The sequence below is a fragment of the Lepidothrix coronata genome, unplaced genomic scaffold (genome assembly GCF_001604755.1).
Source record: "Lepidothrix coronata isolate B3197 unplaced genomic scaffold, Lepidothrix_coronata-1.0 Scaffold53, whole genome shotgun sequence".
Classification (NCBI taxonomy): Eukaryota; Metazoa; Chordata; class Aves; order Passeriformes; family Pipridae; genus Lepidothrix; species Lepidothrix coronata.
In genome coordinates this window covers 1,798,990-1,826,967 of record NW_016690233.1, presented here as the reverse complement: position 1 = coordinate 1,826,967, position 27,978 = coordinate 1,798,990, and the positions used below count along the sequence as shown (strand labels likewise).

At 39.6% G+C, this 27,978-nt stretch overlaps 1 protein-coding gene across 5 annotated transcripts in view; it reads right to left on the bottom strand.

The window, feature by feature from the left end:
* Positions 1-27,978, bottom strand: part of PDGFD (platelet derived growth factor D) — a 143,088-nt gene that overhangs the window by 43,079 nt on the left and 72,031 nt on the right. The window contains exons 1-4 of one of the 5 annotated variants that reach the window (XM_017815945.1): positions 16,874-16,942; positions 14,381-14,585; positions 10,199-10,379; positions 9,488-9,529 (exon numbers count right to left, since the gene is read on the bottom strand). In XM_017815945.1, coding sequence (XP_017671434.1) covers positions 9,488-9,529; positions 10,199-10,379; positions 14,381-14,585; positions 16,874-16,907 — 462 coding nt within the window. In that variant the 5' untranslated portion in view covers positions 16,908-16,942. Of the gene's footprint in view, positions 1-9,487; positions 9,530-10,198; positions 10,380-14,380; positions 14,586-16,873; positions 16,943-27,978 lie in introns of those variants that run through there. The other 4 variants (XM_017815941.1, XM_017815942.1, XM_017815943.1 and 1 more) reach the window with 4 other exon arrangements.

The following is a 27,978-nucleotide window of genomic DNA, read 5'->3' as shown; positions in this document are numbered from 1 at the left end:
CTGGAAAGAGGCAACCTAATGTGTTTCTAAATGACATGCGGAGTGGAAGGAAGAACATAGGAAATATGGGAACTCAAAGAGGGACTGAGCTGAGAGAGGAAAACACATTAAAAGACACATTCCCAGTGTTAGGGTAGCCAGGCTGGCCACTGCCATACAGACCTGACTAAGCAGGGTACCCTGGCAGGCAACACCCCACCCACAGCACAATTCTGGTGATACTTGAACCACCAGACTCAGTTCCCTTCATTACCATAGAGAGATTGTAGAAAGCTTGGAAAATCTGGGGGAATTTTGAAAAGAACATCAAAAACTCTGAGAGGACTAGATAGCCTGGATTTTTTGGAAAGATTAAAAGCTAAATACGGACATCATTGGGTGATACACACTAAGGGAAATGCAAAGAAGCGTAAGAGCACCCTGCAAATATTTGAAGGAGATATACACCCACGACAAAGAGAACAGACTTCTTTATCATAAATTAGGAAGGAATATAATTGCAGGCAATGGTATGGTATGGTATTAAAAAAAGGAAAATTAAAACTGATTATCAAAGAAAAAATATCTTTGCAACAGGGATTTATTAGTCTATGGTTAAATGTCCCATAAGGTATGTTCCTATGCTTGTTAAACTTAAAAATGATACCAAATGATCAGGCAACAAATTTAAAATAAGGACAATTCTTGTCCTGAGGAGAAAAATGGGCTCAATGACCCCATATCTTAAATGTTTTTCTGCATTAGGCATTACTAAGTAAAATAAAAAAAAAAGGGCCTAAACCAACCCTAAATTTAGCTTCAGAAATCTTAAAATGATCAGTATCATTTGATCCAGAGCTGTAAGTAGTTTACAGCAGTTACAGCTGTTGCAACAAACAAGGCAAAGATTTATTATGTAAGCAATTAAACATCCATTATACACAATACATTGTGTTCTCTGGCTTGCCAAGAATGACAAAAACACATTGAACAGTGTTAAGGTTGAAACAGACCCTGCAACCCAAACTTGGCTGGAACAAGTACAAGAACAGGATTGTGCTGCCAGGCTTTCTAAGATAGTGCTGACACACAGTCAAATAAATAGTATTGGTGGAATATAGAACATGAAGTTACACCTCAGAGATCCCCTCTACACACAAAACTGTGAAGACATGCAATTCTTGTTTTGATTTAAAAGACAACTTGCAACCAACACCTGCTGTGATGGGTTTTCACAAGTTCCTCTCTGCAGCTTGGAGGTCTAGCATGTTTCAAGGCACCAGTCACTTCCCCTGGAAGCCTGTCAGAAGAAAATACCAAAAGAAGACTGACTTCTTACTCCAGCATGGCTGGTACACTTCAATTAAGCTGCACCTTGGGCTTTTGTGGAAAATCTAGAGCAGAGACTGCTCAACAGGAAGAGGGTCTGGGAAGAACAGGCCATTTCCTCTTCCCTTGTGGCCATGGTGGTAGGGCAGACCAGCCTTGTCACACTGAAGAATCAGGAGTTAATTAACACCTCTTTAAAGCATTGTAATACAGTCTTGGTGTCTAATAAACCTTTTTACAGAATCAAACATGGCATCTTTCTTCTCCCAACAAATCTGTCATTTTAAATAGATTTCTGGAAAACACCTCACACTGTTACAAAACCAAAATAAAAGTTATGTTCTTCATATATTATGATCATTTCACATGCTAGCATTCTACGACTGTTGCTGAAGTGGAATTGAAGGGCAGAATATGGATTTACAGAGACAGCATTACATCCCCAAGTCAAAAATCTAAAATAGTCAGCTAATGCGATGGACAGGTTAAAGAGTGCTGTTAAAAAAAGTTTGACATTGTAAACTCACCTCATGTTTATACACACTGATGTGTTGTTTAGGGTTAACTTAGGTGACAATGGTTGGATTTAACCCTCCTTTTTAGTGTAATGCAAGAAAGGATCACAGGATCTAGAGAGATCTACCAGCAGCACTGATGGGGTGTTTATGGCATTTTCAGTTTGCTACTGTACTTCCCATCTCTCCTTCTGGTGCCTTCCTAATGGGCAACTCTAAGTAGACAAATTATGTCTTCTGAGAGGTGCTGTCTAAAGGCTGTGATAGTTCTGTTTCTTGTACCGACATTTGAAGAACAGAGAAATGATTATGTCTCATATAAAATTTTTTTATGTATCCACATATATTAGGACCAAAACTTAAATATGAACCAGGAAGCAGCATGGGCAGTTGCTATGATACTGTGATTCCCTTCATGCATTTAATTAAAATATTGAAGTCACTATTTTGCCAGGTTTACACACTTCCCAAAAAACACAACATTCCTGTGGTTCTTATCTGCTATTCTTATCTGCTATGTAGCTGCTTGATCTCATTGCTAATATGATTGTGTGATTCTTGGAATTTGCTTCTCCTGTATTTTGCAAGAAATCGTGTTGATACTGAATGAGGCTTTTGAGCCTGTGATTATTTTTGTCTAACATGGGTAACCCTCTTGTATTGTACATGATGAACTCCTTCTCTTGTTGTCTTTAGTACCTCTAACTTACCTTGGAAAAGTAGAAATTTCCCCTGGATCACTCATTTCCGCAGGAATTCTTTAAACAGGTAAGTACTGTCTGCAGGAAATACAGTTCTTCAAAATCTAAAGCTGTCCTAAATGAGCAACGCCTCTAAGTCTTGTTAGAATCATTTATTTGGGACAGGATACTGGATTTGAAAATAGCACACTTGTGTTTGTACAATGCTTTAAACATGCAAAGTGCTACATTTTCTCATCCTTGGCCATCACCACGATTTTGGTGAATTCTCATACAATGTATAACACAAGACTTGGTAAAAGATATAGTGTTTTCAGAGGGAATTGGGCATTAACAGAACTGCTGTTATGCTAAGGCAGATCGATGACAATATCCTGCAAAGGAACTACATTTAACTGAGCTGTCAACAAATCAGGGTTGGAGGAGAGCAAATGGCCAGTTCTCCCTCATGCTGTTCAAACAACAAAACTGCCAGGCACACATGCTTGCAGCTGAGAAAACACAGGCATTAAGGTCTATTTTCCTTTCTGATTAAAACAACTGTTTTATCAGTTGAAGTCCTGACAGCTTCCAGGAGCTTCTGTCTGCTTACTGGGTCCTGCTGCTTCTGGTCTGCTATCTTCCTGTATCTTCCTTCCTAGCTCAATTTCTCACCCATGTTCCCAGCCGACTTTTTTCACTTTTGAAACATACTTAAACTCAGTCTTATTACTTCTCAAGTTCACAGTCAGAGGTTTTGCCAAAAGAGGTTGATCTAGTAAAATGGCCTTACTTTTGTGTTTCTTTCTACCTGATCCATACCTGCCCTCCCTCCCATCCTAGACACAGTCTTTCTTATTTCAGGTTCACTGACTGTTCAAAATCTCACATTCATTTGCCTCTTTTTCTTCCTAACTATGCCACCACAACTCTTAAGCTTTACACAAATCTTTCCTTTCCTTCATTCCCTTGTTAAAAATATTTCCTTAGTTGCCATTCACCCTTCTAGAGTCCAACTGAAACTGCTTTCATGTGACTGTAATGAACAAGTGACACATGGACATCTTACTGCTAAAGAGGAAAGGTTTCTTTCATTATGTGCTTGCCAAGTTTGATATTGTTAGTCACACCCTCTCTGTCCTTTCGTTAAGTAATTTTCCTATCAGCTTTCAAGAATATTTGCTTGTTTGGGCCTTCACCTTCCTCTCTGACCATAGTGTTTTGGTGTTTCTGTTGCCTTCTCTCTCTCTGTGGACTTTCTTCTTCTACTGCGTGTGTTTGCCTCATCCACAAAACCCTTCATTTATGAACTTGGACTATACTTAACTCTCCTCCTTTGTTGCTGCCATGGTTTCATTGCTATTTCTGGATGGTCCTATATCAGTCCTTCCCTCTAGTACTTGTAGTATTCTCTGATGCCAAGCTGGAAGGTGATTCCTCTTCTCCCTGAAACCTAATTCAGTTCACTACTCTCTTATCAGTGTCATCCCTGACTTTCAAATGGCTTTAAAAATTAGGAACACAAGACATGGACACTCCTAATGAAGCTTAAAATTCAGAGAGTCACATAGCAGAAGGATTGGGATCAATCTTTGTGTCCGAGATAGGAGTAAACATGGAAGGGGCATCAGACCTTCAGAAGAGACCTGCCAAGAGAAGAACTACATTAGATCACAGTCTAGGGAACACTGGGGGAAGACGCAGACTGGGACAACTGACTGTGAAGTGCTGGGTCAGGTCAGGCTTGGCTACTCTGGTCACAGCCCCCAAGCTCCCTGCAACTCATATGCTGTGTTCAGCTGGTGGGTCTCAGACTTGAAAACCCGCAAGATTTTCCACCTTGGAGGAAAGGAGATGGGGCAGGCAAGACTTAGGAGTTAGGTAGTAAAGGTTTAGGGTTTTGGAAGGTGTGACAGTATGCTGAAGGGAGAAAAAGCTCTTGGTTAGATGCAAATGGTGGAATGAATCTTTTAATTAGGAACTTTGACTGTCCCTGGAGCAGCCAATGCTGCCTAAGAAACTGATTGTCCAGATGTGCCTGCCTTCTCAACACAGGAATACCCTTTCCTTATTGCCAAGCTATCTGACTCCCATTTTTGCTTTCTTTTTGTCCTTCACTATATTTTATTCTGCTCTGAGTGCTGGGATAACCAGTGTCCCTGCCTACCACACTGCTTCATTTGTCTACCACACCACCTTCTTTTCTTCCTCAAATCTTGCTGAAGGACAGGTTAGGGCCTATGAATTAAGCAGCAGATTGAGGATTGCTAGATTCTCAGGAATCCTCATTAAATGGAAAGCATTTCCCCTCCCCATATAAATTACTGAAGATGCTCCATGACTCAAGATGCACTGAGACATAATCTATCTTTTTAACACACTGTCATTTTATGTTGCTTTTTAAAAATTTTAACACCTTTCAAAGTAAAAAAAAAATAGAATAAAATTGTACATACATAATCTCCTAAATTCTCTGCTTATGTAAAGTTGGGGAAGGAATGTTAAAGATTTTGAGCAAGTTTTATCTAATTAAAAACTAGGACTTAATTACTTCTTTCCTGAAAGATGAGCCTCTGGCTGATCTTACGAGGATGGTATGTCTTGAGCAAACCACAGAAAATAGTCTTCTACCCAAACTTAAGAAAAAAGAAGTTTCATCATATAGATTGTCACGAGTTTTGTACATGAGTTGTATTTATAAAAAATCTTTGCTGTCTAGCATAAGCAGGCAATCAAAACTGAAATCAGAGATAGTAGCAGCTGAACTAAGAAAACATCCACGTGTAAATTCTTGCTTCTACATTCTGAGATCTATTTCATATTCAACCACTTTATTAACCAAGACATTCCCCTCCACCCCATTCCTTTCCTTTTGTACCCCCAGCAATTTAAGGAGATTCTTTCTGTGGATTATCTAATAGCAGGGAAGGTATTCATGCACCATTATCACTTCTCCTGTCACATGAGATATATTATACAGGGTTTCAGGCAGAATATTTTGTCTTGGATATAGAAATGAATTACCTATCTATTCTGTGAAAGAGGTGACAAGCTAAACCAGAAACACAGCAGCAAAGACTCATGAAGCTTCCAGACTGGATTCAGCTTAGAATTAAAGATTTCTTATGATCTTTATGAATCTGTACTCACAGTGCTGGCTGAATCTTCGTGATCATGTTAACTCTTATAAGGGTGTTTTTTATTGACTTATTTAAAAAAACCCTGAAGCCTGCTGCTGCACTCCTTGTGCAAACAAAAGTAGAAAAATACGGGGAGCCTTAATTCAGAGTGATGTCAGTGAGTACAAGTATCAGGATCAGGTTCTTATTTAGCCCATTTTCATTTTCTGATTGTTCTTCCAATTTTGTTTGTTTTATTGTGAGTTTAGAATTGTTATTGTTAGTTTAGAATTGTTATTGTTAGTTTAGAATTGTGATTCTTAGTTTAGAATTTGAGCTAACTTTGACTGGTCAATATTCTTTGAATGGGAAAGTAATTAAATTTTATTAGATTAACTGTGGTCTCTTATCCCACTTTGTTACCAATGCTCCTTTTTTGATCACAAGAGTGGTGACCTACAGCCTGCGTGTTCAGCAGAAAGCTATTTCTCTGTAAAATTCCACAGGATGGATCAAAACCTGAAGTTCCCCCCTCCTCCATTCCATTCCATTCCATTAATTTGGTTATAGCTCCTTAATTAAAAAAAAAAAAAGTCAATTCAAACAAGACAAAATTACTCAGGATTTAACACACTGATACACGTTTTGACACGTAAGTTTATCCTGGGACAAATGCACTTATGTTCTCCTGTTTAGTATCACTTTAGTATCATATATATATATATATATATATATATGTAAAAAGATGTACAGGTAAATATATTTTTTAACCTTACATCTTTATATAAATGCAGGTTTATGCAAATACATATAATTAAGCTCCTTGTTTGTAGCCCTTCTTTACAATAATGATTTTAGCCAAAGTTCCAAAATATGGATTTCATTTAGGATTAACCAAACAATTAGTAAGGCAATAGCAATTTACTGTTATAAAGATATAAAAAAATGTACCTTTTAAAATAAACTTAAAATAATGTTTGTAAATAGCAAATGGAATCCAAGATTTTCTAACTGTCTCAGTAAAATGTAATTAGATGCAGGATTGGGAATTTTAATTCCAAACATTCACCTTTAATGTTGGAACACGGTCCTGAATGAGTTCCTAGACTGTTTCAGTAAATGTCCATGCTAACGAGGTTGTAAAACATGGGATCCAATCTTGTTAACATTCCATTCTAGAATAATGACATCGGAAGAACTCGACTTCAGAAGGAAAAAGGAAATTATATAAAATGATTATTTATCTTCCTCTGTTTCATGTATTTCTACACTGTTGTGAATGACTATGTCCTTAGAGTAAGAAATTATATAATGAGTGAGGTAAAAATACTGGAATAACTCAATGCCTTCTATACTCCAAATTGAGTTTCTAAGGCAACTCAATCAAGAAAAGCATGAAAAAATACCAAGAAATAAGGGCTTTAAGTGATAATGGCAGGGAGGAATTTCAAACAAATTTGGAGTTAAGTGAGGCTCCTGACTAATAGCTGTCCAGGACTTGCTCCAGACCCTTTCTGCTTTAGGTCTGTGAAGCTTAAAGAAAGAGGCAATTTTTAAAGAGGAAATGTTTCAAGGGAAACATTTCTTTGTGCGGATATGCAGGCTAAGCCAGTCAACTACACAGCTACAACTGGGGGGTTTGAATGTGAAGTGCCTGTGGAGACCAGTCACCAGCTGTGCATACCTACCTCCTCTGGCAACGTCACACATAGAACAGAAGAGTGACTTTTTCCATACAGGAACACTTTTGACTCTTATGCAACTTAGGATAAGCAGTGGACAGTGGGGTGCACTCAACACACTAATAAACTCCTGATGTCAGATCCACCCTAAATCTCCCACTCCAGGGAGTGAAGAACTTCATGAGAAAAAAGCAGATCAGGGACAGGCAGCAGGCAGCAGCATGTTGGACCTGCCCCTTGTCTCCAAAACCATCATCACTGCTCTCCCTCCAGCCTTCCTAGTCCCTCAGACCCACAGAGGGGAGGGCAGAGGTGGAGGTGCCAAGAGGTAGAGGATGAGGGAAGAGGAGGAGGAAGAAGGTGGAGCAAGCCAGCCTTGGCAAGCCAAAGTTGCTAAATGCTGTGTTCAGGTGGTCAGACTTTATTTCACAGATTTGCTCTCCTTGCCCTTTGTCTTCTATCTTATATTGGGACAGTTAATTACTCACATGCATGCATACAGTTTTCAACCTTATACTGCTAAAGATCATCCTTGTATTTTTTTAAGACTAATTTTCCAGAGTCACTCAGAGTTGTAATCCCACTGTCCTGAGCGACCAAGCCCTTTCATGGGTTGCTTACTTTCCATACCTTGTTTCACAAAGGCAAATGTGATACAAGTGATACAAGTCTAATTTATGTCTTTTTTAGAAAAATAATCCCCTTTTCTTTCTCTAAATGGTACTGAAATGTGAAGTTAATCCAAGTACACAAAGATAATGAAGGGTGTTTCTGCTAAGGTCTGTGCTGCCTCATTTGTGCCTCATGCAGAGTGCTGAACTAAGTAAAAACTTGATCTGCATCAAATGTAGTGAACTTAACTGACTTCCTTGAAGATTTATAAATGAGAGGCCAGTGAGCCAGGCTGTGAGGTTGCTTGGAGAAATTCACCCAGTCATTCTGGCACCATGCACAGGATATGCAGCTGATCAATAAATTCCAAATCGCTTGATTTCATTTTCTCTGGAAAATTATCAATCAGAGTCTAGTATACAAATAAACAACTGCCATGCAGATCCAAACTCCAAACATAAGAAAAACAAGGGAGTAAAAGATTTGCACGTATCTTGAGCACCATTTTCCAAGAAATCCCTCAGAAGTAACTCTGTCTCAGAGAAGGTTATTAAGAAAGAAAAAGGTAAAGGTCCTTCATTTCATCTCATACAAAATAGCATATGTTTTTGCATGCTTCATTAACGCTTGCTGGTTTACTGTCTAGAAACACACAGTGAGTTCAACCTTCAGGGGTCAGCAGTGCTCAGCACATCTATGAACTGAGCTCTAAGTGACTGTGGGGACTATCAAATAAGGGCTGACTCTGCTGAATTAATCCTGCACTTTTAGGTTGGACCATTTGGAATCTGAAGACCAGCTAAGTACATATCATTCCCCATCTTGCAAGTACCACTAATCACCTGTACAGTGCTCTTCTCAGAAATAAAATAGTATTTCATTCAGAGAGTGCACATGCAGGTAATTCTTGTAACTAGATTTGATAGATTGCAAAATTCTCTGTTTACTCATAGTTTTGAAATTAGATAAATACAGTAGCCTTTTCTGAGCTTTCTAGTGCAGAAAGTCCTGTGTCTTATGAGTGATAATATTCACTTTCTTGAAAGCCTGTCTGACTATCAGACTATCTGCACACAGTTTGGAATTAAACTCGCTAAATGCAGCAGTTTCTGTAGCTGCACTGAAATGCAACCAGTATAAAGAGAGGCTGCTGCTTCACTGTCTCATTTTTATGCCCAGTGGTCTTTCATAGCCTGTTCTGTCTGAATTCGAGTATTAGTAGATTACCTTTAAGTTAGAGTAAATTAGAGCTCAGGATCTACTTACAGTGTCATACCTTACTCCACTATAAGCCTAACAATTTAAATGTAAGGGAGCACAATCTTCATAGTTTTACTTTGTCTCGAGAATGTGCTGTTTATGGACTCTTTTTAGCACACTTAGGCACACAAGCATGCAAAGCCAAGAGGTTGAAGTGAAATGACTCAAACAATGGATCTCTCCTGTTACAGCATTATTGCTATTCCAGCCTTTCTTATTCTTGTTAAATGACAGTGGATTGAATAAAAAGGGATAAGAAATGGGATGGATATGAAAATACAATGATGACAGTATAATAAATTAATGCTTACCATTTCCTGAGTGTTTGCAAAATCTGTCTCTTTCGAGCTACACTGCACCAAAAGCATTATAATATTAATCAGGACAATACAAAGGAATATATATTTGTATCAAAATCTACTTAGAGCAATGATCATTCCTGCTCCCTAAAAACAAAACCAAAATACAAAAAAAAAAGGAGGATGTTTTTGTCTCATTGAAACAGTACACAATACACTGCTAATGCTTCTGCATATACAAAGAGGTGTGTTTATATCTGGTTAAAAATACAGCCTGAGCCTTAGCACATTGTCTTGCATGTACAATTTTATGGCATGCAGAATAAACTACTCTATCTAACTGAGAATCACAGCCATAACCCCTCAGTGTACTTTTATTTGACCTCAAATGAACATAAAAAAGGAGTTCACAGAGCAGCCATTTCTTTGCTATTTCTGCAGCATCTCTCAAGGCACTGGCAGTGCAGCCTCAGTGTAGAATATGTTAGTGCTTCTGAAACATTTTATTACAGTAAATCTTGAACTGAACTTGACTTTGTTTTATATTTAATGACAGGATGTCAAAAATATTTTCATCTGTATTAATATAGTTGCTGTAACGAAAATACTTTAAGTCATTTATTGTTTCGATCCCATGCAGTTAGACACACCATCCAGTCTAAGTACTGATTCTCATGTACACTGCAATCTGTCTCTCACCGCTGTCACACCTAGGTGACTTACCACAAGGGAGTAACATATCTTGAATCCAGGTTTAGCCACAAAATAGTCATCAGATTTGAAGGTTATCTTTATGTGATTTGTTCTTGATGTTATTCTTGGAGGTATTTCCTTGTGTCCACACCACCGTCCTCGTATAACTGTGCTGGTCTCTGATACATCTTCCACTTCCACAAAGTCATACCTGAAAACCAGTAGGAAGAATTAGCTTTTGCTAACTCTGGTTACAGAAGGTGGTTGCAAATTAATGGGAAGGAGCACAACTGGAGACACAAAGGCAACTGTCCCCTGTTCTCCACTTCAAAACATCAGACTAAATATTACAAATGGTCGGCATGCTTGTGCAGCACAAAATACACTAAGCTGAAAGCTACTGCCTGAGTACTCAAATGAGTGATTTCTGGGCTCCTGGAACATGACAGACAGTATTTTCTAACACATTAAAATAGCAATGAGAGGCACTTGCATGTGCTTAGTACACAGTAAGCATACGCATTGTGTTTCATGTGGTGGGTAAATAATTTAGAAACATGATAAAATATTATTTAAGGCAGGCTGCCCAAGCTGAGCAGCTGCAAGCACTTGTGTACTTTCTAGTGGTCACCCAAATCCCTACAGCAGCAGACAAGGATCCCGCCTGCTGTGTCAGTCACAGGGCTGGAGCTGTGTGGCCACTGTGCCAGGAGGAAAGGGAGATGCTGGAAGGACACAGGGCACTGCCCGCTGCTGAAAGGTGCTTTTTAGCACCTTCCTTGTAGGTGGCACAGCGCTCCTGTAGGTGGTTTGGAAAGACTTATATCAAGCTTTCAAGCAGAAAAGTATGCTGGCTTTCTGTGTGCTGTGGTGGGGACTCTGTTGTTCACATGGATGCTGTCACCAGGGAAAATGCAACAGCATGTCTTGTCCTGTGCAAGGTCACAACTTAGCCAGGCACCTGGGGCACAGCAGTGGCACCCTGAGCCCAAAGAGGGATCTGACAGGAGCAGTAGGCATTAACCCCTAGCAATCAGGGGATACAGTAGCAGCACTCGCTGCCCCAGCATTTGTATTCACTCGTTGGGGTAATTTATTGAATTCATTTATTGATCTGGAGAATAAGAAGGCAGAGAATAAAGTTCTGATTTTACTACATCTATGACAAAAACAGTTTCTCAGTATCAGTGAAGCCAGAATTAGACTCCACACATTGCAGCCTGAGAGAGAGAGGTGATGACAAGAGGGGCAGGTTGAGTGCCATCCTCATGGTACAATTGAGCCTCAAAACTCTGGGGATCTTTACCAGGAATGCTTTCTATTATCAGAGAGCCTCCCTCAAAGAGGGAGTTTAAGACTGTTAACCAGTTCTTGCTAGCAATGCACTCCTCCCTGCCCTGGGCCTGTGGGCCAAGCACCCTCCTCCCTGCCCATTTGTGGGAGCTGTAAATAACAGACCTGCTTTTCTTTTCTGCTGAGAGTCCATGAGAAAAAACCCACAAGTACTATGTGGTTTGAGAATATCAGCACTGCTGCTTTTATTTTCACCAATCCCAAATTGCACAGAACAGAAAATAACAGATTCACCATGACCAAATCACTTCCATCTGCCCAAACTCTGCTGAAATATTCTTTTTTTGTAACACGCCAAAATTTAGTTCCAGGCGGACGTAGACTTGTCTCAAGCTCTCCCCCCCACCATCCTCAGCTCCCACTCCCTCATGGTGATGGATGTTGTACCAGCAGAGCTCTGTGCTGCCCACAAGAGCATCCACCATTGCCCCCCAGGCAGCAAGGCAGCTGTGAATGCCTATTGTAACATAGGGAGTTGCAGTGTTCAGCATGAGATAACCTCATAAGCTTTGGTGAAAGCTGTCCTGACTGGCCCCCCCACTCTTTGAGGCCAGAAGCCAGAATAACTGGTAGCAAAACCAGTGAAAAATCCATGGAATTTTAAGGATTATTTCTGCTTTCAACAACAGAGGCTTTGGTGCAACAATCATGGAAGTAGGTATATTCTCTGTGCATCCAAGGAGCCTCAGAGGCTGGGTAATTTAATTGCTTTTCAGAATCATCTCTTATAAAGTGCCTGTGGAAATGCTAACAGCACTTCTAGAAAATTCCATAAAACCTTGAATATTTACCCTCCTTCTTCAGAAGCTCAGAAGAAATATAGCTCTGCTAAAATATACCTTTTCATTCTGCAGCCTGAATGAATTTCAATCAGTTCATTCTTAATAGTATGCAAATTACAATAATTAGCATTAATGAAAAATTGAAAGAAAACACTAGGATGATTCTGGAGAAAAAAAGCATAAGGTCAAAAGCAAATACAAAAGCAAGGTAATGTGCAAAGGTCCTGAATTACTTGTCCAGTATGCACAGCCGTCAAGCATATGCTCAGCTCTAAGCATTCATTTCAATTAAAACACGCTGGCTGTCTCTCTAAAGCAGCACTGCAGGGATTGTCAAGGACTGAAGTTGCAGAAAGGATCTAGTGTTGAAAAATATATTGAGCATTAGCAAAAAATCTAACTGCACACAGTACTTAATAGGTTTAAAGACATCAAAAGCTGTCTGTCCAAGAAATTCCTCACTCTGGAAGTAATACTACCGAAATAAAGGTCTTCCAGAAACTAGGGAAAGCTTTATTGCAGAAAAGGATGTGATATTTCTCCAGCTTCTACAGACAATTCTGATGATTTAAGGTCTTGGCTTCTCTCTGCATCCTAAATTAACTGCTCTGGAAAAAGCAGGTAGACTGTCTTCCAAGATGGTCTCCAAATCCATAATGCCAGCAACAGCTTGACTTTCCCTCTCTGTGCCACCACCTTTACTGGCTTTTGACAGAGAATACTTCATCTTTTTTTCCACAGTAAATTGGCCCTCTGTTTCAAAGTTGCAATGCTTTAAGGTCAGCCACAGTTTACCCACTATGTAAATATTAACAGCTGCTTCTGTGTGCATTAGGCTCCGAATCTGGGAAAGCATTTGGGGTACTGGGAGGTAACTATTGTTACTGACTCTGCTGCTGATCTTGGACCAATAGCACCAGAGCATAGCAGACCTGCCAAGAAGCAGGGAAGGAGAGCCAGTTTTAGGCTGCATTCTTTTATTACTAAATGAAAAACAAACCTGCAGGAATGGTTCTCTTTATTGGTGATGCAGAAAATCTAACAAAGAAAAAAGAGGGAAAAAAATACACCCTGTAAAACCCCTGCAGAACTGTCAAACCCAATGAACACAAATTAATTGACAAAGAAGATAAGATGAGGCTGGATGTGCAGAAACCCTAACAACCCAGTTCTCTGCACAGATAAGCTGTAAGTAACAACATGATCAGGTAGAGTTGGAAACTGAGACTTGAGCAGTCTTTTATGTGAGTAGCATCTGCCTTTTGGAGCACACAGGAATCCCGAGCCTGCTCTCTCCCACAGAACAGACAGACAAATAAAATAAATATAAACAAAAACTCAATAGATTTACAGTGTTTTAGTGAATTTTAGCAAGGTTCACCTCTGTACTCTGCTAATGCCAAGCAGTTTATCCACCTAGGTTAATCAGCCAGATCAACTGAGCTTAAGGTCACTTTTGCTTAAAAGGGGAACCAAAGCAACTGGGATATAGTAGAGTATACATAAATAGATAAATAAATATATAAGTATGCATCAGTACACTGGTGTTTGTGGACTATATTTAAAGGTTTTAAAAGAAACTGTACCAGTGAAGAGTAACAATAAAGACAAGCAAGTAATTTGAAGAACATACTTATATTTTTTAATGCATTTTTATTTGTTCCTCACACCCCAATATAAACACTTACCTATTTACTCACACCTCCCAGAGCCTTCCACCTACTGAAAAAGATGTGTTTTGTCTGGCTGAAACATGACAGAGGTGATAGAGGACAAAATCCTATTAAAGTAGTATCTATGTTGTTAGGTTGTTGGATTTGAGCATACAAGTACCTTGTGCTTAAAATATTATAGAAGGATTAAAACCTGCCAAAACTGCTTCAGGTCCAGGAAAGCTCAATTTATTTATAAACTTAAAAACCAATTTCAGTCAAAAGGGGATACTTGGAGGTCTGTCCTTCATGCAAGGACAACCTAGACCTGGCCAGAGATGCCCAGGTTTTGGTCTGCGGTCTCATGCCAGTGAGCGTGAAGGTGGTATTAAGGAGACCTTTGCAAACTTCCACTTGCCACTCACCTGCAGATATCATTTTCAGGTTCCTCCAGTCCAAACTGATTATCAAAAGCCAGATGGATCCTGGTGCTCTCTGGGGAGTGGAGACGCCACGTCAGTAGGAGGTTCCTGGGGTAGCTGCTGGGGAAGCGAGGACTGTGGATGCAGCCATTCCCTGCCACGTTGATGATCTCTTCTTTTCGGTACAAGTCTGTGAGGTGATTGCTCTCTGTTAGTAGTCACAACTTGTAGAAATTAGTATGTTGTTCCAGTTACAGGAAGGCAAAAAACACAATAGGTTATATAACACAGCAAAAATTATTTGCATTTAAAGCTTTTAAAAAGTTAGGTCTAGAAGCAGTTTCATTAGATAGGAAGTATAGCGTATTTTCTCTTAATTCAATCCCGTATAAACAGTAAGAACAACAGAACTCAGGTATACGGACTCTTTATTTTACAAGAAATATATAATTATTTTTACATTTATATTGATTATATAATTTCATTCTCACCACTTTGATTTTAAAACAGAATTAAACTTTAATAAAAGCTGCAAGCTTGAGAATAATGAAGTAAGACAGACTGAAGTAAAAAAGACAAACAACCCTGCTTCCCAAATTTCGTGCTTTGGGGAGAAATGCCCTCTGAACAAAAGCACCAATAAAGAGCCGCAAGAAAGTGCATATGAGTGAATTTAAGTTTGTTTACTGTGCTTAAGTATTTCCTCCCAAAAACATTTGTTAGGCCACGTTTTCATTTTATTTATATGGTGTGAATCATTTGCTGCTAATGGATGATTAACACAGCCAGCTATTCCATGCTTATACTGATGTAACTGAGGTCAGATTCTGTCCCAACAACCACCTTAGCGAGTAACTTCAAGACAAATAGCCAAGTCTTTATTTAATTAAAATTCCATAGCTTCTGCCTGAGCAAATATTCAATTGTTCCTAAAGTTTTACTTCTATTGAGGTAAAGCCTCTGCTGCTGTAAATCCCTGGCTCCAAGGATAACAGGAACTGTGGCCAGACCCAGCTCTCTAAAAGTCAAAATGCCTTCTCAGTTGTACCATGCACTTGCATTGTCCAACTGTTTCTGATACTGGAATTTGGCTCCCAGCATCAAAGAACTGCAAACAACCATTTTTTTGTGCCTCAACAACTTCAGTGTGGGAAATTTTGAGGATCAGAAGGCTCCAAGACAACATGCAGATCACAGCAGGTTTCAGTTCCCAGTCATGGAATCACAGAATCACAGAATATACTGTGGAAGAGTCCCACAAGGATCATCAAGTCCAACTCTTAGCCCTGCACAGGACCATTCCCAAGAGTCACACCATGTGCCTGAGAGTATTGTCCAAATGCTTCTCGAACTCTGTCAGGCTTGGTGCTGTGACCACTTCCCTGGGAAGCCAAGACACTCAGCTCTGAGCCTCCACCAGTGGGACAGCTATCTGTGTTCCTTCCCTAGGTGATGTGTGGAAATCTAGGGCTCAGTTCAGTCACTCACAGAGAGATGCCTAACCACCTTTAAGACGTAGTACATTTTCCTGTCTGGCCTCCATGAGGACAAGGAGGTCCAGCAGCACGTCCAGCAGCACATCCAGCAGCCCCCAGCAAAGGTCCAATGGAAGCCGTAGTGTCTCACAAAGTCACCTGCATGTGGGCAATCTGAGCCCCTTCTCAACACGGACTGCAGGAGTTACACACAGTCAGTCACCCAACTGCATTGACCAAATTTCTACTTACTACATGAACTTGGACACTGCTTTCATGTAAACACTTAAACTCTGGTGTCTTTATCTTGAACTGAACATCACTCTAGTCCTCTGCTGAATGCCAGATCAACCTCTAGTTCCACTACAAGCAACAGAAATAGAAAATTGGTGCCTTCTCCTGAATCTGTCTGATGAGGAAGAGCAAATGGGGGAAAAGTATCTCCCACCAAGTTGCTCTGTGAATGTTGGAAATACAAAACCAAAGTAAGCAACCAGTGGCAGCCATCTGTCACACACAGTAATCTAAGTTTTCACTCTTAAAATAAAATCTAACATTTGACTGAAGTTTTCCAAGTTCTTCATATAAAATAAATATATTTTTTCATAAAACACTCATTAAAAACGGGAACCCAGAGAAATGGTACAAACTTCATAGTAAGTACATCTATTTTTTCAGGTTGCTTTTCACTGGTTCCTTGCTGTAAATACTTCCCTGCACACAGCTCTAAGCAAAGCATGGTTGCATGTCAGCAGTTCATTGTACTCTTCTGACAGGGTAATAATTCTAGCCTCCAAACAACCTGAAACTTAGATGATGAAAGTCTTCATTTCCTGTAAAACTATCTCCAAAGACCTAATTGTAACATCATTCTAAGATGCTTTCACACTGAGCCACCCTTTCTAAGCAAATACAGACCTAGCTCACAAAGTGCAGACCTACCCAGTTTTGTTTTGTTCTATTTTGACCAAATAATTTGCATTGGAAAAGTGACAATTTGGTGAAAATAAAGACCACCCACCTATTAATTTTGTTGCAATATTCATCAGGGACATCTATGCTGGAATCTGTTTTTCATTTTATTTTATTCTAAAAAAAAAGAGGAAAAAGACAACTGCGGGTTTTTTTCCCCCTAATTTGGAATGAAACAAAATGTCCAGCCAACACTACTGAGTTCCTACTAAAATGCTGAGGACCTTTGGACTTTAAAAACACTCAGTCCACCGAGAGGAAAAGATATTTCACAGGACTATGTGCAAAATGTCCAAGAAAAGGGATAAAAATAAAACAGTTTTGATGATAAAAAATTCCATAGTTTTTAGTGAAGCAACCATTCCCTAAGTCAGAACAAAAGTTACTGCAGTAAAACATGGCATAACTCATCCTATGCCTCAGAGTTCTTTACTCTTCTTTCTTGGACAGGAAACTCTTGCCATTTTCCCTCTATCACCATGCATTTCACTGTGTAGGTCAATGTAATTCATGCTTCTGAGGGAAAGGTTTCCTTTTCCCAGACAGTCCTTGCATAGGCTTTACCCTGCTGAGATTCTGGGGGACAGTATCTCTAAAATGTGCTCATACATATACCCCCAAACAAAACATCTGTTCACTTAACTCAGCATACCAGCTGAGAATGCACACTACTGCGTTCTTGTACACCAAGAAGATAGGGTCTGTGATGGCTCTTAATTTAACTTAAACTCTGAATTTCACAGACTGTGGTGCTCTGCCAGGAAGTCAATCACACCTGACCAAGACTAATGATGAAATGTCATGGCTGGAGCAGCTCTGCAGTATCTGAGTTGAACAGGTACATGAAGCAATAGAGCTGCACATGTTAAAAAGCTTAAAAATCAAAGCACAATAACTTATTATTTCTATCATGGTAATACAGGAATTATAAAGTTATCATAGAGGAAAGGTTGGAGAGAATCACGGGAAGGAAATTCTCACTATAGTAAAGTAAGAGATATCCAAATATTGCACTCTGAGGATATGCCTTTTCCACAAGGGAAGAATGTATGTTTCATGAGAAAAGCCATAAATACTGTTTCTATAGTCCATATGAGATGAAATCTAAAGCTACTCAGTACCTTCACTTGACACTGGAGCAGACTCTTCAGGAGCTGGATTCCCTCTCACCTCCCTCACTTTGTGCTAGATTACGACCTGAAGTGGTGTGGCCTGCACTGGAACCAAATATGCTAGAATTTTCTAAGGGGATTTTCACTGGGATTTCACAGAGTTATCTGGCTTAGAAGACACAGGAACACAGTCAACATAAACTCGCTCTCACGAGGTTGACCTCTCATGAATCATCAAGCATCTGGGAAACAGTTTGAGGAGATGTAAGCAACTCCTGTACTTCTTGTATCAACAAAGATATAGGACTAAAATAAGACTTTTCCAAGCAGAAAAGTATTGCCCTCATCAGATACACTGGGGGAAGTCATGGAAATCACACACTAGGCAAGGGGAAAGTCAGGATAAAAAAAACTTGAAAAAAGGTATAAGCAAAGGAAAAGACAGTGTGTCTTTCAAGGCAGAGAACTGTCCCATGTTGCAATGCAATGTAATGAAGTATTACACAGTATCCTGAATGTCACATACTAACTGTATTCCATAATGCTTTATGGGAGTAAATAAAAGACGACAGTGCATAATACACCGCCTGTGTGACACTGCCTGTCACATTTACTAAAAAACATTTGAAATCATTTAACAATGAATAAAAGCAGGTGTTAAGTTACAAGGCAAAAAGGCCATTTGGGCCACACACAGAAGGAGGATATTCTCGATGGCCCGAGCCACAGAGACGTGCTTTCCTCCTGGGGGAGGAAAACTATCTCATAAGGAAGATAAGTGGGAAGGAATCTGGAAGACATCCTTTTAGGTGAGGCAATTCCCTGAAGAGTCTGAACTGACTGGAAAGAAGCTTGCTCTATATTTTATTTATCTGAACTAATCTCTCTTTTTTGCCTCGTAATTCTTTCCCAACCACTAATTTTAAACATAATGACATACATGATAGTCCAGCTGTCGAAGTCAGAGGAGCTGTCATTTAAGCACTTAAGGCAGCTGCATTTTCCAAAGTGCTTGCCTTCCTCCCCCTGCATGGAGGGCAGCTGGGTGTCAGACTGGGAACTGGGAAATACACTTCAATATTCAGAAAACTGTGCTTGTCTCAAGACTGTCCCCACCATGAGTGCCCAGCACATCCAATGTTTCCCCATCCCAGCTAGGCCATGCGGCATGAGCAAGATTTAGAAGCACAAATTTCATCCTGTGTTTTCTCTGGGTGCCTGCATTTGCTTGCAAGCTTTAGCAATGTATTGACACATTCCTGTTAAAGCTACTCCTAGTCATGACATGCCTACTACAGAAAGAAGTTTGCTTGTATCATCATCATTGAACAGATAGTGGATTCCTTCACTAAAACAATAATAATAATAATATTATTTTTTAAAAAGGCAATTTCTACTTGCTAATAGCTAATCTGACATCTGTTCTACAATATATTCAGCAAGGAGAGTCTATAAGCATCAATTCCTTTAGAAAGAAGAAGAATTCAGAGAATGGCCTTGTCTAAGGACCTAACCAATGATATGGAATACTTAATTCCACTTTTCTAAGGTTTCTGAAATTTCAGCCTCACTTCTTGCATATAAGTTTGCTGCTGTCTTTCTTCCCCTTACAGAAGTGGTTGGCCAACCAACTTTGATACAGTGGTAAAGGCTGAAAAGATACCGTACTCTGACTTGGTTTATGACAATTAATTCCATACAGCGTAAACTGATGAGCTCATCCTCTGCTACAGCTGAGGAGAGAGTTGCTGGGAACCGCAGTGAGGTTCATTTTACTACTCATGAAAGTATTTGTTATTTCAGGAAAGGACCTTGGGAGTTTGCACGTGGGAGTTTTCCAGATATAACTCTTCTCCCTCATGGCTGCTGTCTTCAAAACAAATACAGCAGTCAGTGGTTTGCCACCAGTTTTTAAATGAATGAAATAACCTTCGGGGAGAATAATAGCTCTTCAGTTCCCTCAGCTGAAAATTAGCCTGATCTAAATAGCTGAATCCACAGAGAAGCAAAGAACAGTAAAACATTTTTGAATCCAGGCCACAAATCAGTTCATCTCGGGAACAGGCATGCCAAGCAAGCTGTATTTATGGCAGCATGTTAGATAGTGATTGGCTTTTTTTAATTCCCCCACCCTCCTGTAATAAGCAGAAACTTTAGTTGTTATCCATAAGGCTCTGTGTAAATCAGACGAAAAGATCAGAATTCATGGTCAAAACAGTGTATTCCATAGCTCATCATAGCTTGTTGGGCAGATATAAAACTGTAGGGTTATTTTCCTTGTTAGAAACGTGTGGATTTGTCTTTTTTTTTTTTTTTTTTTAGTTGGTGTGTGTGTTTGTTTGTTTGCTATGGATATAAACAACAAAATGAATCCTAGTCAGTGAAGAATACAGTACTATATGGTAGTAGTACCAGTCTTAGACATCTCAGTCCTTTTAAGGACAGAGGCCTAACACGCCTAGGTCAGCTCTGCTCTCATCATGATTCACTATCAGTTCAAGAAGGCAGACCAAGGCAGGGAAAGGATTGGAATGGTCAGTAATAAAACAGAAATAGCAAAATCTCACCCAGGCTAAAAATTGTAAATTGTCTCTTATGGAGGCACTACGCTGACAGTCAATCTGGTATGGGGATGCATATGTACAGGTATATTAGGGCAATGGATCCAGTTGAAAGCATTACTTCAAGTTGATTTTAGCTTTATACATCTTCAATAATCCCATTTATTTCAAGGACACTACACACTTTAGTAAAGCTCATACTTAAGGAGTTTGCTGGATCAAGGCCCAGAAAAAAGAGAACGGTACTTTAACATCACCCAATGTGCTACATGTCACCCATCAAATGAGCAATTAAAAAGTGGACCCAAATCCCACTGGAGCTGATGAAAGACTCGCAGTTTGGTTGGTTTGCCACTGAACTTCAAAGAAGCAGCTCGAAGTACCTGCTCCTCCTCTTATGAACAGGCCCTTTCCTTTCATCAGGAGCATGAAAGATACTCCAGGCAACATAATAGTTCAAATCAGTTCCATCACTGAGGCAGTATCAAAAGATGCTCTGTGCATGTTCTGCCAAATTCAGACCTCACAGCTGCCTCCATGTCCCTGAGCTGTGTGGAGATCTTTGCTAGAAGAATATATCTATAGAGGATATATCAAAGAAACAAAAAAATGAACAGCAGTTGAAAGAAAAAAGATTAGCCAGTGCAGAACATCAGTACAGAAGGTATCAGAGAATGAGAACACCCTATATAGCTAAAATTCCTTTCAGAGCCATCATCCATTTGATGACAGAATGGTTAGTAGTCTGCCTACGGTTCTGTGCAGACAACACTGCTAGTGTTGGCATTACACAGTCAATCTGTGGTTGAACAGAACCTAAGCAAAGATCACTTATGAGAATATTAAATAAGCAATTAATAAGGAAGTCCAGACACATAATTCATAGAGACAGCCTGTCTCTATGCTTCTCAATATAGTAAACATTATTTTATTTGCATTTAATACTACTATTTTTACTCTGGAATGGACACCATCATAACTGCATTTTGCATGCAGTACTAAAGAAGCAGCCCTGAAATGAAGAACAAGCTGGACTGCACTTTGGTGGGGTGAAGGCTGTGACTCTCCTTTGTCCACTCTGGTGGATGCCTTGCTCAGACTTCCACAGAAGAACACTGAGAAAAAAATTCCTTAATTATGTTTACAAGGATATCAGACTCAGTGGTATTTGCTTTTAGCAGTGACTTGTATTACTTGTTTTTATTTGACTTCTTGATAGCGATTTTCTTCTACATGAAACAACATGCTGAATGTTCTATATTAAAGCAGAAGTGTCTATAGAAAGGTAACATATGTTAGCCCAACATATAAAGCATTTTGTTAACTGCTAGTTCTTTCGTGATGGGTGGTAGTGTTGCAATGCATGTCTCTGTTGTGATCTTAAACCAACAGCAAACTGAATGTATTTTTCTCTTAGAATTCCATAATTATGACAGAGGAAAATATATCAAGAATGTGTAGATCTAATGATGTGCAGAAAGACTAATGGAAATATCCCCATGATCATGAGCACAAAAACACATAAAACCTTGAGAAACTGTGAGAAAAGAATGCAGAGGAAAATTACTTTCCTGGTGTTGTGAAGAGTTTAAAGGAAACATGATAACTGAAGCAGACATTTGCAGTGAGTGCCCACTGTAAGAAGGATGGTGTATATATATATACAGCACTTGTGTAGTGCTGTACTGGGTCTGGCTGAGATGGAGTTCATTTCCCCACAGCACCTCTCACAGTACTGTACTTTGCATTGGTAGTTAGAAAGGTATTGATAACCCACTGGTGTTTTGGCTAATGCTGGGCAGTGCTGGCACAGCATCAGCACTGTCTCTCAACATTCCTTCCCCCCTCCCTTCTATCAAAGGCAAGATCCTGGGAGGGGACACAAGTAGGCCAGCTGACCCAAACTAACCAAAGGGATGTTCCATACCATATGACATCAGCTCAGACACAAATACTAAGGAAAGGAGGAGGAAGGGGGAGGCATTCATTATTTACACTTGCAACCAGCATTTGTGCTGAAGCCCTGCTTCCCAGGAAGTGGCTGGACATTGCTTTTTAATGGGAAGTAGAGAATGTATCTTGTTATTTTCCTCTTTGGTTGTACACATGCAAACTTTTGCTTTTGCTTTAGTAAACTGCCTTATCTCAACCTATGAGTCATTTTTCATCTTATTCTGTCTCCTCTGTCCAGCTGGGGAGTGATAGAATGGCTTGGTGGGCACCCGACGTCCAGCCAAGGTCAACCCACACAACTTGGTCAAAATGATGGCAATTAGAGACACAATTGCTATTAAGCAAAAATATCAACACCGGACCTCGGCTCACACTGTTTTGCAAAAAAATAAGACCTAGACACTCCAAATTTTCCTGTTTAGGCAGTGGCTTCAGAAAAGTAGACCGCTGTGGGAAGCTTCATTCAAATTCTCCTAGTGCAATGAAAATATATTCCTTTTCCATTCCCCTTCATTATTTTCCAGTTTTTTACAACCAAACAATTGCCTCTGAAGTCTGGCATCACTCAAATCTTAAAAGAGAATTTGTTTTAAGATATTGTCTTAAAAACTGTTTCAGTCAAGAACTCCTAAGTCTGAAGAAGACATGGAATTTCCCTAAAGAAAGAAAAATTTTGATGAAAGAAAAGAGAAAATCCAGTTAAAAGGGGAAAGGCTTCTTGTGTTAAACATATTTTAGCAGATAGACAGGCAATTACCAAGTGGAGGTCGTACGTTAGGACATTAGGCAGTAAAAGGAGAATCTGTTTCAAAAGACAAATCAAGGCAATTTTCTCTAGTGATGTGAGTTTCCTTACCCTCTATGTCAGCATTGAAGATCCGAAATCTCTGGAAGGGAGTGAAAGGTCACTTCTTATAATGGAAAATCTGGTAATAGTATTCTAGCAGACATCATTTCCTTGGACTGAGTTTGCCTTGGGCATGTTTTTTTGTCTTTGAGAGACCATATATCAAAGGATTGCACAAAGATAAAAGCTTCTGGGGATATATCAGTCCCTTTAGGGCAGGTGCACTAAATATCTACTACCTTAAAGTTACCTAAGTCTTAAAAAAAAAAACAAACCCACACCTTACTGTATTAAAATATGATTGTTGGTAATCTACTCCTTTTTTCTGCAACAGCCTCACAGCTAAAAAATGAACTCTATCACAGTCAAAACCAGGACACAGCTAAATCTCTTCCAAGGAAATAGAAGCCTGTGTTGTGATTCTTCTATTTGTTGAGAGAATTCAGACCACTTCTGACTCCTTTCAATGGAAGGATGGGTTCTGGATGCCACTTCAAAGATGGCTTGCCATTTTTCAAGAAACAGATGGAGGTAAAATGCAGAAAAAATTCTTGGCAAAGGGACCAGAACTCGAGATTTAGTCAAAAAAAGTAAAGACCCAGCAGATTTTCTTCTTCCTACTCTGAGGCAGACTGTCATGGGGCTCTGACAGTTTAGACCAGAGCAGAGTGCATCATGGCTCCATTTTCTGCCCCCATGCCTCAGTTTTCTTCTGCTGAAAACCACAACACTGGGGTAAAGAGGGCAGCAGACACTGAGGTCTTTTCTCAGCATGAAGGCAGAACATGAGTTGGGCCATTGGGATGGCTTTACATCATTTAGATAAAACCCATGTTAAGAAACAAAATTTCCCTAGTCTGGAAAGCAATTTAAGTCATACATATTGAAAGTACTGAGAACTCTAAGTGCGGGGGATCTTTTCTGTAAGTACTTAGGATTTTCTCTAGAGGTTTGGCATCAGAACGCTGCAGAGCTGTCATGTGGATAGATACTGCAATTCAAAAAGTTTCCAGGCACATTCATAAAATTCTTGGCTGTGGCCTCCTTTTATTATTATGATCTTGCACCAAAGGATCTAGAGATTTTCTTAGTCCTTCACCAAAGAACAAAACTTCATGTGGTGAAAGAGCAGGAGAGCTTATGCACTGTCAATACATAGGGACCAGTGCCTGGGAAGATGATGCTGTTGTACATCAGTGCAGCCCACAAGTCCAGGAGCTGCTGTACCACAGGTAGCAACAATCTCTCACACCAGCACAGACAGATCCTGATCACTGTAAGCCAAAACCAAAACTGGAAACAGAGTTGGCTCCAAAGCTTTGATTTACACACCTCAGCTTCCCAAGTCCTTTCTGGAAAAACAGCTGTTCGTCTGGTTACCAAGAGGAAATGATTGGAAACATTCCCTCAAGCCTGTGTGTGGGTGTTTGAGAAAAAAAGAAGAGCCAACAAGTTGTTGAGCTGAGGTGCCATTCTGGCTATACTGCTGCCTCACACAGCCCCTGCTGCAGCCATTCCACCTGCACTCAGCCCCTGCAGCACAGGGTCTCGTGTATGACTGGCTAGTCACAGCTCTGCAGGGAGGATAAGGATTGCAAGTAAGGACAGTCATGTCACTTTTAGTTCTGACTGTGGAAATAACAGTCATTTAGTGATACCGCTTGAGTTGAGCCATCTAATACAAAACCTAATTCTCTCACTGTGTCCTCATTGTAGTACCCAACACCGAAGGTGCAACACAATGTGTAATATCATGTAAATTTAAAAAATGTAAAAAGAGCAGTGTAAAGACACACAGAGGTAAAGACAATTCTGAGGTCAGAAGACTATTGCATTACAGTTCCCTGTTTAACACTGGATGTCTCATTGGTCTTGCTCCCTAAGTGAACCTAACCTGATCATCCTCAGTTTTGTGGTGGCTGGAGATTCTGATCAACATTATGTTATGTACCATGGAAACTAAGTGAGAGATAATCTCTCCTCTGAAAAATGTACAGTTTACACAATAAAAGATTGAAGAACTAGAATTCCAGAGACATATTTATATTGATCAGCAAACCAGTGATGGGACAAAGAATTAAATATATCTTTCCAGATTTCTATTCCAAAGCCATCATTGCTCAATGCCCCTAGAAAACCAGGTTTGGTTCTTTATCTAGAAGTGCTCTAAATGTAATAGGAAAACTATAAAGATTAATTTAAAAAAATAAAAATCAGTAGATTACTTTATCCTTTTGTAGAAAACTAGATCACAATAAAATTAAGATATGCATGAAGGTTTTCTTCCTGAGAGAAGTTTTCTGTCCATTTCATGCATTAAATAAATTCCACTTTACACATTTTCAGGACAACATGATTAGAACAGGACAGGGAATTTCTGCTGCAGATGTTCCCAAACCTTTTGTAACATGTTTCTCTACTCTTAGATTTGTTAAGTTAGAACCACAACAGATCCTTCATGAGCAGATGAAAACACATTGAAACCTCTGAGGAGGCAATGATATTCAGGACTTTGCTAAGACTCCATGGGGAGAAGACATTATATATCTTTATGTTCTGAACAGGGCCGAGTATACTGTTGGCAAATCAGGACATAATTAAACAATCCTTCACTTTCACAGACCTTTTATGAACTCTCACTTTTAAACGGAAAACTGGAGTCCCCTGTGTAAATGCACTGGAGACAAAGCCAGACTTCAAAGTTGTCCTTTGACTGTGGATTCAGTGAAACGTTTGACAGTAAAAGAATTGAGCAGTTAGATAATAAATTCCAACAGCTTTGGCTCCAGATATCACCAGCAGGAACACAAAGTGGCATATTTCACTACTTCAGCTTTCAGAAGACGCATGAGATGACTTAAGGTTAACCAGCAGACACCACCAGCAGCTCCTCACCTTAAAGCTTCCAGAGAAAAATGGTAAGCCAACCAAACCCAGTTGCCCCCATCTTGATGAAAGCCTAATGTTGTGGAGAAATGCCTGTAGATGTTATGGCAGAGGATTCAAGGGACCAACCTTAGGCTGTGCTTTACTCTTCCTGACCTAGATTGCATATCAAATAAGTAGAGAAGTGCACAGTGGTGATGTGCATGTGGCTGACACCAGGTGGGACTCTGATGCTTGGCTCAGGCATGACCAGAGTAGGTCCCTGGGAGTGTGCAGAACCCAGCTGATGAAGATCAATGCTTGGTCACCAAGGCTTGCAGTCTGTGGGTGAGAAGTTCCACCCTCCATCTGTTTTGACTGGGGAAGTCAAAGTGAACTATTTCACTCCTGTCTCACCCCAGTGCTGGTACTGATGTTGCACACCCAAGTGAACGTCACACGCTGAGGTCCTGTCCAGTTGAAGGGCACAGCTGTGTGCTGAGTATTTAACACAGCTCTGAGCAGCCGTCTGGCCAAAGACAAGCCCAATAAGAGGCTTATGTGACTGACATAAAAAGGGTGAGAAAGTCCAGTAAACACAGTACTCTCATATCAATTCATTTGGTGAACACCCTGTATCAATGCTATCAAAGGGAGACAGGGACATACTGCACCATTTCCTGGGAAAACTATTTTCCACAGTAATGCTTAAAATGCAGAAGGCTACTTTGGCAGTCTTTGCACTACCCAGACAAGTGACTTTTACTCAGTTAGCTTTGCATATTTTTACAGCATCTAGGATCCAGTAGACAAAAACTTTAGCATCAGTACAACTATACTTGTAACAACAATGGTATATAAATTTTCAGGTTTTTTTTTTTTTACTATATTCAGCAACCTTGAGCCAGATATTACCAGGTATGGCACTGAGAAAAGAAAAATAATTTCACCATAGTCTCAACTAAACTATGCTTTTGTCAGTGTCTAGGAAAAAAAAAAAAGAAAAAAGAGGAATAATAAATGTTCCTATGTTCCTTTATCTCATCTAAAGCTCAGAAAATAAGTTATGAGATGCTTCACTCTTGCCAGGTTGAACTCCTATCCAAAGAGGGGAAAATGTTACAGTTCATGTTTTTGACACAAGAAAGAAAAGCAAATAACTCAGCTTGGCAGAACAGATATGAAAACCGGATTAATGACAAATTTGATATCAAAATTATATTTTTCTGATTTATATTTATTGGGAAGAATAAAAAAAAATTGTTGTTGTTGTTTGCACTTCCAACATGTTTCAGTTATTTCTCAGTTTTTCCATGGAAGTCATGGAAGAATAGTCCACCAAAGGATGAAATTTTAAACCTTTCTTGATTTAGAGAATTCAGAAGTCCTACTTTACAACAGACACTCTAGATTACTCTGTAAGATAGAATGACAACAACCATTTTTAGGTTCCCTAGGGTAAAATACTCTGGGTCTTGCTATAGCTTAGACTGTAAATAAGAAAATACCACAACTATGCCCTTAAATATCATGTGGTACAAACTACAATTAAATAACTGACAACTTTGGTAAATGAAAGCTGCACTGTGTGTTACTGAAATCAGTTGTGAGCGGTGTAAGTACTGTAAGTGGCACTACTGTCCTATCACACTGTATTGATTTACTTGATTTAAAGTGGTTAATTTTTTGCATTCTCAGGGTGCTCCCCATCTCATAAAAGCTCCATTTTTCTCAGACCTTGACTTCTGATTTGTTATTAAAACACAGTTCCCACATCATAAGCCTTATGAGCTCCATGATCAGCCATTTTTTCTCC